Source organism: Thunnus maccoyii, chromosome 18, assembly GCF_910596095.1.
Source record: "Thunnus maccoyii chromosome 18, fThuMac1.1, whole genome shotgun sequence".
Classification (NCBI taxonomy): Eukaryota; Metazoa; Chordata; class Actinopteri; order Scombriformes; family Scombridae; genus Thunnus; species Thunnus maccoyii.
Window position 1 is genome coordinate 14199651 of NC_056550.1, and position 12685 is coordinate 14212335.

At 37.7% G+C, this 12685-nt stretch overlaps 2 protein-coding genes across 3 annotated transcripts; both read left to right on the forward strand.

Annotated features, from left to right (window-relative positions):
* Nucleotides 1-87: 87 nt before the first annotated feature.
* drc3 (dynein regulatory complex subunit 3) lies at nt 88-5044 on the forward strand. Of its 2 annotated transcripts, none has more exons than XM_042392837.1 (13): nt 88-192; nt 518-723; nt 1316-1432; nt 1570-1736; nt 1843-1989; nt 2168-2287; nt 2377-2489; nt 2594-2768; nt 2923-3054; nt 3173-3243; nt 4138-4261; nt 4506-4637; nt 4734-5044. In XM_042392837.1, the coding sequence occupies exons 2-13, from the start codon at nt 564-566 to the stop codon at nt 4827-4829; spliced, it is 1554 nt and encodes a 517-aa protein (XP_042248771.1). In that variant the 5' UTR covers nt 88-192; nt 518-563; the 3' UTR covers nt 4830-5044. The 2 variants fall into 2 exon arrangements, with proteins under 2 accessions (XP_042248771.1, XP_042248772.1); XM_042392838.1 differs by lacking the exon at nt 88-192 and adding an exon at nt 201-308.
* Nucleotides 5045-5672: 628 nt separating this feature from the next.
* gid4 (GID complex subunit 4 homolog) lies at nt 5673-10674 on the forward strand. Its single transcript, XM_042392858.1, has 6 exons — nt 5673-6097; nt 6614-6673; nt 7346-7453; nt 8056-8157; nt 8262-8392; nt 8495-10674. The coding sequence occupies exons 1-6, from the start codon at nt 5801-5803 to the stop codon at nt 8556-8558; spliced, it is 762 nt and encodes a 253-aa protein (XP_042248792.1). The 5' UTR covers nt 5673-5800; the 3' UTR covers nt 8559-10674.
* Nucleotides 10675-12685: the final 2011 nt, after the last annotated feature.

The following is a 12685-nucleotide window of genomic DNA, read 5'->3' on the forward strand; positions in this document are numbered from 1 at the left end:
ACAAAATCTTAGTGTCATCATAGCTAAACGGTTTTTTTTTTGTTTTGCGTTGTTATTATAAATATTTATAAGTCAAGCGAGTATATTTTGAGGTTGAAAGGTTATATTAACAGAATCACTTGATGGTACTTGAACGCAGCTTTGAGTCAGCCTGTTGCTATGTAACAACGTCTAAACAACAGAGGTTAAGAGGTAAGATACTGACTTTACTAGGCACAAAAACTTGTATTACTTGTTTGTTCGGGGTTTTTTTTAAGTTGTCTATATCGGAAGTAAACAACAGTAAATAGATTTTGCGGTTGTCATTGGTAGGTAGTATAAACTTGTTAATGTTTGCTAACGCTAATGATAATTGCCTGGCAAGCCCATTCACTCAATCTAATGACGGTGTTAGCTAATGTCAGCCTATCTAAATTACACCTTCTTTTTTTCTTGCATTATCGTTCGACATCATCCTTAACTGAACAAACCTAGCTCCAAATTAACAAAATATGTCCTACCTCTCTCCTTTTGGCAGAGGGTAAAGTGAAGTCAAGTGTGCCTCCAACACCACAAGCTGCAGGATGAGCCACTATTTTATTCATTTTCAGCCCATTTTGACGGAAGATACGGTTCTGAAGAAGGCAATAATAGAGGAAAGTCCTCAAGATGTGGCTGAGCTTATTGCCAAGATGAAGGGAATCAACTTAGATGAAGTTTCTAATCTATGTCTGCAATACAGAAGTGAGAAAAAACATTAAAGGACGGGTTCACAATTTTTCAAGTCTGTTTGAAAACAATAATCAGGTGCCCAAATGAACACTGAAATAGGTTTTTCATTCCTCCTGTTCATACTGGTCATTAGAAGATCCCTCCATAATGCACTGTGAGTGACGGGGGCCAAAATCCACAGTCCTCCTTCTGTGCAAAACGCTTATTAGCACACTTGCTAATATGAAGCTTCAGTTGTCCAAAATATTAAAATTAAGTAGATATCTTTCAACGTTACAGTCTTTTTAGCACCAAATTCCACCGGAGCTCAACAGGAAAACACTGTCAAAGGAAACACAAAGAGGAAATTTGATGCTAAAAAGTCTGTAAATGTGGCACGTATCCACTTGATATGATTAACTCAGACTGCTGAAACCTCATGTAAGTCAGTATGAACAGGAGGAATGATTACAGCGAGGAAAACCTCTTTCAGTGCTCATACAGGCAACTGACTTGTTTTAAAGACATGCAGACTTGAAAAATTGTGAACCTATCATTTAAATTCATTCAGTGTATGAATGTGTATTAGGTTCGGGTATTTAGCTAAGAGTTTGTTTGTTCACAGACATCCTAAAGATTGACCATTTATGGGAATGCAAGTCCTTGACCAAGCTTGAATTGAACAACAACATCATAAAGAAGATTGAGGGTCTGGACTTTTTGATTAATCTGACATGGCTCGGTAGGATGAAGCTTTTTATTGATATTTTGCTCACAGTTTGCATGTGGACAACATGGCATGATAAACCTAAAAAAGCTTAAAATATGAGCCCTGTAACTACAAGCAATCATGACGGTCAGTCTCAATGTGTCTTTTAGATCTGTCGTTCAACAGCATTGAGAAAATTGAGGGTCTGGAGTCTCTGCGGAAGCTCGAAGTGCTGAATTTGTCCAACAACAAAATTCCTGTCATTGAAAACATGGACACACTTGAGAAACTAACTTTTTTCTGCTTTTCAAACAACCTCGTCGGACAGCTGGACAATGTAACATATTTGCCTTGCATGAATACTGTAATATACTGCATTTATATTGCAAGTGATATATAACATTTGTTCACTTTACCTAATGCAAATCTAATGCATTTCAAAGGTGCTCTATCTCAGGACATTTAAGAACCTGTTCACCCTCAACCTACTTGGAAATCCTGTCTCTGAGGAGGGCGATTACAAACTTTTCATTGCTGCCTACTTTCCAAACTTGAACTGCCTAGACTACAGATATCTCGATGAGAAGACAGTGAGTATAAATTGTGGTGTGTTTTGACACAAACCCAAGTTGTCACACAAGTCTTTTCACTTTAAGCAACTGGCATTTTTATAGATAATTTTCTTTTTGTTTGGAAATTGTGCCCATGGTGATTTATAATATGCCATATTGATACTGTACAAATTAAATCATGTTTGTCTATGTGCAGAAAAAGGAGGCGTTGATAAAATACCACTATGACCTTGAGAAAATGAAACGTGATGGCTTGCAGATGCAACAAGCTGCAGAGGCTAAGCAAAGACAGGAAGCTGAGCTACAATTACACCACGTAATATAAAGTTCAGATTTGGTGATGCGGTCGTTGTTCACTGAGCATTTATACATGCTGTGTGTCACTTCAGTTTTTCTTTTCTACAGGATGCCTTTGTGGAGTTCCTGGATGGGTCTTATCTGTTTAAGGACATGTTCAAAGATGATCCAGAGGCAGACAAACTACACTACCTGCCAGAAGTCGTTACTCTGCTTCACACATATCCTTTGTTGTCTTGGCTTACTAATCCATGCACAGGTGTGTAATTGATGAGAAAAAAAATCAGCGGAAATTATTCCTGGAATTCCTTGACCCTATACTTACATTTGAGCACCAAATGGTGGAGCTGTGTGTGCAGTTATTTGAAAATGGCCTGGCTGAGCATAAGCGAAGAGAAGCAGAGGTGAACTCCTTCTTCAGCGGTCACTCTAAAGCTGTGCCTCACTACCAGCTCAGAGCATCACAAATATTGGCAAATTTTGAGCAGAAACACAAAGAGGTGAGCTATGAGGACCATAATGTTTTAAAAAGACTTGTTCTGGGTCATTGTCAGTAAACGTATCCAGATAACTCAATAAATCTTCTACTTGGAACAGGCCTGTTGTGTATTATTGATTAGTATAACAATATGTCCCCTGTTGACACCTTTCTAGAGGATAGAAGAGTTGCAGCACTTATCAGAACCAGAACTCCTGAAGGTCAAGGTCACCCAGTGCAATGATGAAATCGACCTACTCTGTAACAACCTTATGGAGCTGGATTTTCAGCTGGTCAGCCAGCTGGAGGTAAGTGTGTCTATACCTTCTGTACTATGTATTATGTAGTATATATACACATGCCAAAAAACTCTGTTACTGTGCTTTACTTTAACATTTACACAGTGATGCTGCCTTTTCATTTCAGGATATCATCAAAAAGCTTGACACCAACATCTCAGACATGGTTGTCATCTTCAGTGAAACAGCTCAAGGGACATATCCTTTATTTATTTATTTTTTTTACTGTGCATCACCCTAAAAGCTTGGGATTATTTCCAGTAACACTGGTTGTTAATGTTCTATCTTAAGTGCATGACATTATTTTCTTGAAATAGAAATCAAGATAAGTCTCAACACTATTGATGCAATCCCACATTAACCCACTAGGGCATCCAGGCAGAACTTCCTCTATTATAGGCTTACCTGACCCCCACCTGAACCTCCTCACCTAGAGAAAAGACTTTCTTGAAATCCAACTTGAATTTTGTTTCAATTTAAATATAATCTTGGCCATTAATCCAGTCTTGTTTAAATGTCAGCATTTGGTGACACACACACATAGTTTAGATACAAAATTAGCAATGGTCTAATTAAAGATCCCCTCCGGACATGTATTAAGGCATATAAAAATACTCTCCTTGGAACAAATCGTGTGTCTGATTTTTTTTTCCACGAAAAAGTATAATTATGACTTTAAAATCCTTACCATTAAAAATGCCAGAATCTACAGTATGAAAATATGCAAATATTTCTTCATTTCAAAGGTTTTCCTGCTGGACACAAGATGTCTCCTGATTCATGGTAAAGTCCACTCTCTTTGTTTGTGCACTGGAGGCTTCAAGTTTCCACATCACACTTGTGTAAATTGAATACTGGATCAGGATTGGTGTCCAAAATAGTTGTGATGTCATAAATCCTGTTTATAGGCCGACCGCTAAAAATCTGATTACCAGTGAGCACAGAGAAACTTTCCACTTTAAGCAGATGAACATGAAAACAGCCTTCCAGTGTCAAACACTTAAAATACATCATTCATCCAACATTAGAAACAATTAAAAAAATATTTTTGAGCAGAGAAGGACTTTAACACTTTCCTTGACACAATCATACATTTGCCCAATGTCGAGATCTGGAAGATGACTATAATGAGAAGGTGCGAGAGATTGCTGTAGCCACTCTGGAGAAAGTAGCCAAGGACAAGTTGGAGGAGGACCTGCCAGATGATGTTAGAATGGTAAGTTATGACTGAGACTATAGTTTTATTGCAAATGTTGATTAGCACTTCTCTCTCAGTTTGGCTCTGTTTAATCTGAGATCATTCAAAATGACTGCACAAGGTGTTAACATTAACAGATAAAATACAACCACAGTTTAGCAGAGTAATAGCAATCTAAAGTGAATGTTGATGACAGTGAATATCCTGCAACAACAGTCTGGTTGGGACATGACACATTTTTCACTTGTGTTTCTCTGTGTAGCTATTTACAGACAAAGACACAGTGATGGACGCACTGGCCACCGGCCATGATAACCACCTGCTGAAGATCAATGACCGAGAGACTCAGTTGGTTACACGTATCAATACCTGGAAAGTGACCCTCATTAAAGGGGTAGGAAGCTGAAATTACATCAAAACAAGCTGCCCTGATTTATCTCTCCTCTACTCTTTGTTTCCCAGGTTTGTAATTGTTTGCTTTTTGTTACAGATTCAAGACACAGAACTTAAGCGGAGCCGCATGCGCATCTCAGGCATCCACAGATATATGGACTATTTGAGGGAGCAGCTGGAAGAGTTGCAGTAGCATGATCAATGAGACATTTGAGTCCAAAAAAAGAATGGAAAAGGCACATTTTCACATCTTGTGTGAACAACAGAAACACATTTCATTGTATCCAAGTAATAATATTCCTCAATTTCTTTTGCTATATGTACCATACCCAATAACAAATGTCAGAAATAATATGTTCCTGTATTTCTTGCTGCCTGTGTTGAGATAATAAAGATATTTTGATTTACTTTCTTAGTGTCCTCCCAAGTTCCCCGGTCACCCAAATACATGTGCATAAGATTTGTGTGGAGTTCACTTCTCTTGTCTTTTTAAAAAATCTTTATTAAAGGAACAATAACATTACAAGACAAACAACAGTACAAAAAGTGTGTGGAAAATTAGACCAAAAGAAGAAAAAGAAAAATATATATTCACAATATACTAAAAAACAACTCTGAATTCACAAGAAAAACAAAATAAATGACCCAGTTTAAAAAATCCTAAAAATTTACACATAAACTCAAATCACAATCTTGTCCATAATATTTATTAAAAGAAGGAATTTCTTGAACACTTTTTAGTTTTTAGAAATTATACAAATAGAATTAAATAAAGAAAGAAGTTCAACACATAACTGAGTTATATTTAGTACAAGAAACTAAAGATGTATGGCATTGTGAGTGTGCAGTTTGCAGAGGAGTCACAACAATTTTATTAGAGGCAGTATATTTAAAAGAAAAAAACATAGCCTACTTTCTAAAATAAGCACCAAAACATCGCAAGTATCTCATTGCTGGTGGTTGTGTAGTGTACTCTCAGAATAAATACAACTCCCAGAATGCCTTTCCGTACGTTATCCAATGAGACTGTTGCTCAATCATTTCCAACCAATTAAATTTAGGGAAGCTGGATTCTCACATGAGACGTTGCAGAGTCCACTAATAAGTGGCCAGTTCGTGAGCAGCGCTGCAAAATTGAGCACAGTTTCGGACCTCTGGGATTTTATGCAGCTAGCAAACCGTCCTCTGTCAGTAACACTTCTCTGTCCAGCTGTGGTGTGCTCAGACACAAAGTTCATGACGGTTGCTGACGGTGACACGTTAGCGCTCATCATGCCTGTCCGAGCAGAGTGCTGCAGTACCACCGGCACGGCCTGCTTATCCTCGGCCTCTCTTACACCCCCTGCCCCGATCAACACCCACCAGCCGGGGGTGGCCACCTCGCTGCTCTACAGCGGCTCACAGTTTCGGGGTTATCAGAAGAGCAAAGGCAACTCTTACGACGTTGAGGTTGTCCTGCAGGTACATTTATTTGTGACGTGCACCAGTCCGGTTTCGTTTTAACAGTAGTTTGTTTCTTATTGCATGCAAATATCATTAGTCGCTAACTTGCTAGCTAGCTGACGTTTACTCGCTTAGCTTTATATGGTGAGACAGTACTAACACGCTGACCTAATTTTGAGCCAGCCCACAGGACTAGGTTTCTACTATGGTATTTTACATCTGGACCACATTTAATTAATTTCGACACCTGTTATGCAGTACATGATACCAAAACACGTTAGCATTTTGTGCAACTAGCTGTTAGCTACCTAAATTAATGGAATTACTATACTAGTGTTGACGTGGGAGCAGTGTCAACAGACAGTATAATCCTTGTCTGCATGCACTCTTTATAAGGTTTCGTATCTGTTCACACAACATCTAGTATACTATCAGACTGCCATTAAGAAGAAGGAGAACATTTTTTACACCTGTGCGTTGAGGCTATTTCAGATACCTAATTATGTGTTCCTAAAATGTGTTTATCTTGGACAGCATGTGACTGTGGAGGACTCATATTTGTGTGGATACTTGAAAATCAAAGGCCTGACTGAGGTAAGCTTTTCAAACTAGGTCAGATGTAGTTAGACTGACCTTTATTCTGTCAACGACTAATCACAACTGGTTTCCACTCGCTTGATGCAGGCTGAATTGTGACACTGATAAGACGGAGACAGTGTGTGATGCCATTTGGTGTAACCTCTAAGGTCTAACACTCCAGACCTTAGCTTAAGTGTGTCAACTGTATATCCATTACATTATGCAACACATGGAAGTGAAAAGGTCAGCAGGATACTGTATTAAATTTTGGCTGTGGCGGAGTGGAGCGAAAGATGAGTAACACTTTGCCAAGTTGTGTCTGTGCCTCTGCAGAAGTATTGAGTCAAATTTTAACTGAAGCAAAATTATGCTGTTTGATTTACAACACAATTATTTTTAAATAAGCTGTACAGGTATATCCAGATATTGAAACATATTCAGGACATGGGTGGAGAAAGCTATTAAATTTGTCATTAGGGCTACATAGTCTACTGTAATCTTTCTGCTGATGCATAGTTCATAGCCTGTTGCACGACACATGAGTCATACAGGAAATCTAAATGTGTCGGATTATCAGAGCAGAAGCATTTTTTTAATGCAGGTTTAAAAGCAAATATAAAATGTACACATGCATTTCGAAAGAAAGTTATCACCATCTCTCCTTCTTTCCTTCCCGCTGTGCAACAGGAGTATCCCACTCTCACAACATTCTTTGCTGGTGAAATTATCAGTCGAAAGAGACCTTTTTTAACAAGGAAGTGGGACGCAGATGAAGATGTGGACAGAAAGCACTGGGTATGTCCTTATTCTGTTATTTTGCTCTGATGTAGTAACAGCTGTTAATCAAAGATCGATTAATCACAGTGCACAAATTTGGCATGACATTATTTGTGCATTCCTGGGACATTTGTTTAATGTTGTGCAGCTGTTTTTAGCTGCTGGGCTTGTGACAAATTTCCATACAGTTTGGATAAGTGATGTGTGTTACCATGAGCAGTCATAATGCAAGTGGCTTACTATAGGACAACAGTGAAAGTCGTTGCTCAGACATGTTGGAAGTTTAAGTTCACCCAAATTGCAGTATGTACCTGTCGCCTGCAGCTCTTTGTCTAACTGTGAATGTCTGATTTATGTCCTCCAGAAAAAAAAATATAAGTTGTGCAGAATTATGTTTGGTCTTTTTAATTTTGTTTGACTATTTCTGGAATAACAACACATGAAAGGAAAAGTGGCAGGAAAAACTTTTTGAATGCTTTCATCAAGGAACATTCTTATTTTCTAAGCAAGTAATGATTGATGAAGATAATTCACATGCCAGACAATCATGTGAGGATTTTGTCTTGTTATAATCTCCATACTTTCTATTCCCTGATCAGTATTTAATTAACTCTTACCAGGGCAAATTTCAGCCTTTTTACAAATACGCCAAAAGCTTCAACTCAGACGACTTTGACTATGAGGCTCTGGACAGCAGTGATTATGTCTTCATGAGGTGGAAGGTTAGTACATCCTCTTACTGTGATCTGTCATCTCTCTTCTTACTCATATTAGCTTTCAACTCTGACCTCCACTGTGTTGTTTTTTTTTTTTCCTGCACCCTAAGGAGCAATTTCTAGTTCCAGACCACACTATCAAAGATATCAGTGGCGCTTCCTTCGCAGGCTTCTACTACATTTGCTTCCAGAAGTCCACAGCCACTATTGAGGGCTACTATTACCACAGGAGCTCAGAATGGTAACCACCAGCATTACGAACCAAGTTCAATGATTTTTTTATTGTCACATTAACGCTTGTTTCTTATGCTGATATCACTCTTTCTTCTTTTTTTAAATTCAGGTACCAGTCCCTAAACCTAAACCATGTTCGAGAACACAGTATGCCCATTTATGAATTTCGGTGACAAACACACACACACGTTTTGAGTCAAGGAGGGGACAGTTCACCCCGCCCTGCTGTTAAATGGAACGGGAACGACAGAGAGCCCTTTAATGCCAAGACTGGAGCTGACCCGTTTTCCTCGCTGCAAGGAAACAAATGTGTGGTCACTCGTCCCTCTTCTGATGGACTGAAAGAAAGATGGCGCAGAGAGAGAAGAGTTAAAAAGAAGACGAAGATTAGTGAGAGATGGGCAGGTCTCACAGTTGCCGTAGAACTGATGTTTGCCTGGGATTTAATTTTTTGATTTTAATTTGTCCTTTTTTGGCCTGTTTTTTTAATTTTAATTTTGTACTATCTGGATTCTTGGCGCTCTTATAGGATCTGCACCCCTGTAGTTGGACATCAAAAAAGGTTCCTGTTTTCCTTCAGTGGAAACGTAATTTCTTTGCCTTTCAGTTAAGAGTTGCAAAAGTAAAAGATGGTACTCTTTTAAAAAGAGTATAAAGAGTTTTTTTTCAGTAAAGCTTAATTTATTTCTACTTAATACAATTATCTTTGCAATAACACTTTGACGCCCCGTAGTGATTGATACAGAGTATGATAGCAGGGGGGGGTCCTTGCCAAAATGTTGCAAAAGAAGCAACGATGAGCAGTGATCTAGTTTTTATGCAAGTTCTGTAAGACACGGTCTGTTGATCAGGGACGGTACATTCAGGCAGTACGTATTATAACTGAAAACCAACAGTTGAATGTGATGGAGCTGGAATCGGCTGAGTTAGGATTACAGCAACATTGACCTCTGAACAGGTCATTAGTAACCAATCATTTCCAAGCTGCTGCTGCTGCTGCTTCAGAAAATCCTCTAAACACAACGCACCGAAAAGTCTAATAATGGCTCAACATCAGTTTTTGTTTTGTTTTGTTTTTTTCTATGCAAGCCAAAGGTCACTAATAGTTAGGGTTTCTATCACTACTCACTAACTTATTTTCAGATTATTTCTCTTTCAGAGTGATTTATTTATTTTTTTAATCAAGAGTGACCCTCAGTTAAAATGCACAAGGAAAAATAAAGAATCATGGAATAAATAAGGAGGCTTATTTTATTGCGTAGACCAGCATTTTAAGCTCAGACATGTGACAGTACATTCCAGTTCATAATTCATTTTAAAACACAAGGTCTTTCAGAATTTCAGTCACATAAGAGGTGTCGACAAACGGCAGGAGATTAGAGATGTCGGTGTGCGCATCTCAGGGGGCACACGTGGAGTTTTGAGTGATGGGGGAAGAGTTGATGTGTAATGCAACAAAAACAATGCAGTGTGTTGAATGTTAATCTTAGTAGAGTACAATCTTAGTTTTCTTCAGTTACAGTCCGCTCATGGTCATTTTCATCCTTTCCCACATTATTTCCATGTTTAGAAGCGGCTAAATGTGGCAGTTCATTTTTCTCCTAACTTTTTAAACGAAGGCACAACAGTTAAGACGTAACACACAGAGTTACATAACATTACGTCATTGTGTGTTATTGTTCTGCCCTTTAGTGGAGAATATTGTATTAAAAGCACCTTGTGGCTCATTAAGTGTTAAGTAGGATGATGCTTTAGTAAAAACCTGCTGCCTTACACTTTTAAATGTTTGTAAATCTCCCTTTTCTCACAAGTGGTTAGATTAGTAATGTTTTACTTGAAAGAAATCATGAGTATATTTCTGTGGGAGAAACTGTGCAAAAACATGACAGAACTTTGTGTCCTTCTGATGGATCCTTCTGGAAAGAGATTGATATAAAAGTTTGCCTGCCTCTTTGTTGCTTATAGACTTTTACATGACTTGGCAGCCTGCAGCATGACAAGCAGGCTTGATGGGTTGTGTGAATACTATTCGCACTATGTTTTGTTTTTTGTTTTTTGTTTTTTTCCATGAATAGTATCTGGATGGAAAATCTTACAAATGTTCCATATAACTTCAAGATAATTTGCTTTGTCATTAATCATGTAACAAATATTTATTTGAGAGTGTGTCGTTAAAAAGTTTGAATACAACTGATTTAAAAAGATCAATTTAGAAAAGATGTATGATAAATCTAATTGAGTGTATTGTGTGAGGAGGAATTAAAAAGTGAACTATTTCATACACATTTACACATTCTTTGTTATTATTTTGAGTCCTATTTTATTTCTTCTAATCTGGACAGTTGAATTGATGCGCCCATTACTGGTAAAGTTGAGACAGGTGACCGAAGTGAACACAGCAGTCAGCACTAGATGTCAGCAGTGAACCACAAAAAGTTTCACTTCTTATCTCCTTGGACAACATGCCCCAGAGCCCCAAACTAGCTCATAAAGTTCCAAACCTCTGAACATTAAGCAGTGTCTGACTGACTAACTTTGTACTGGTTCTATAGTACAATAGCTCATCCCCACAATCCTGTAACTTTTTACACACACATTCACAAATCCCTGGAGATGGAGGCAGTGATTCAAATCCTTCTCATTCAAATCCTATGTAGTTTATCCCCCGCCAAAATGCTGGCATCCTCCATTCTTTTATTATGTTTTTCAAAAACAACTGTTTTTATGGTGAAGTTCTTAGTTATGTACTTAGTGATAAATGATAAGAAGACTCCAACGCAGGGTTCCATTTCTTTAGATACTCATTGATGTGGCATTTTTATATGAGAATGTTTTTCAGGAAAAACAAATATACTTTGGGAGTTCGATTGAATGGCCAATTATTAAACTTTTTATCCAGTACAGCTTTCTATCATAAAATAAACAAAACCAGTAAATGGTTAATGTGGCTCAGGTTTGGTGTAAGTGCCTGAGCTAACAAAGCCTGACTGAACAGAGGAGGAAATAATATTCACGTGAAGCCTGAAAGTTATGAGGAAAATGTATGTGGGCAACAACTTCTTATCTGTTTTAACAATGCTGGCAAGTTTCATAAGAGCGGTCAAGTATTTTAATGCTGACTGGTGTTTTTTTAGTGTGTATTGATAAGCGATGGAGTTTTAGAGTTAAACAGTGTTACATTTCTGTCTTTGAATCGAGCTGTGTTCAGGATGATGAGGGTGAACTTAGTAGATATGGGCAGTGGTGGAAGTAGTACTCAGATACTTTACTTAGGTAAAAGTACCAATACAGCAATGTAAAAACAGTCCATTACAAGTCCTGCATGAAAAATCCTATTTAAGCAGAAGTACATAACTATCAGCAGCAAAATCTATTGCAGTAAAAGTAGTGGTTTGGTCCCTCTGACTGATATATTATTCTATATGACATCATTAGATTATTAATACTGAAGCATCAGTGTGTAAGCAGCATGTTACTGTTGTAGCTGCTGGAGGTGGAGCTAGTTTGAACTACTTCATATACAGTTAGCCAGTTTAGTCCTGTGGTTCCCAACCTAGGGTTCAGGCCCCTCCAAAGGGTCACCAGGTCACCATAAACCTGAGGGGTCGTGAGATGATTAATAAGAGAGGAAAGAAGAAAAAACAAAGTTCTGATACACAAATCTGTTTTCAGTTTTTGGGCTTTTTCTCTAATCTTTGATTTTTGGAGAAATATTGGATCATTTGAACATTTATTGAAATGAGACCACGTGAGAAGTTTAGAGGGAAAAATCACTATTTGGTGGAGCTCAAAAGACAAAAAGGTTGGAAACCACTGGTTTCATCTTTAGCAATGTGTTGTATTTTAAAAGCTTGTTATATTATCCATTGTGTCAAATCTTCACCTGAAAAGTAACTAAAGCTGTCAGATAAATGTAGTGGAGTAGAAAGTACAATATTTCCCTCTGAAATGTAGTGGAGTGGAAGTATAAAGTAGCATCAAATGGAAATACTCGAGTAAAGTACAAGTACCTAAAAACTGTACTTAAGTACAGTACTTGAGTAGCTTCAATGTACTTAGTTACTTTCCACCACTGGAAATGGGGATCAACATAATTAGAAATGCAATTTATATCTTCTTATACTGTATGTATTTGCTACTTCAGTTCTTGCCTCCTAGAATATTTATTCATTTTAAAAAAAGAAACAATATGCCCTCATCCATGTGTAGGGTGTGAAAAAAGAAAAAGAAATCTAATTTCAATTTCAATTTCAAATCTAGTTTGAGGGTAGAAGATATTCTGAGTCATTACCAGAGAAAA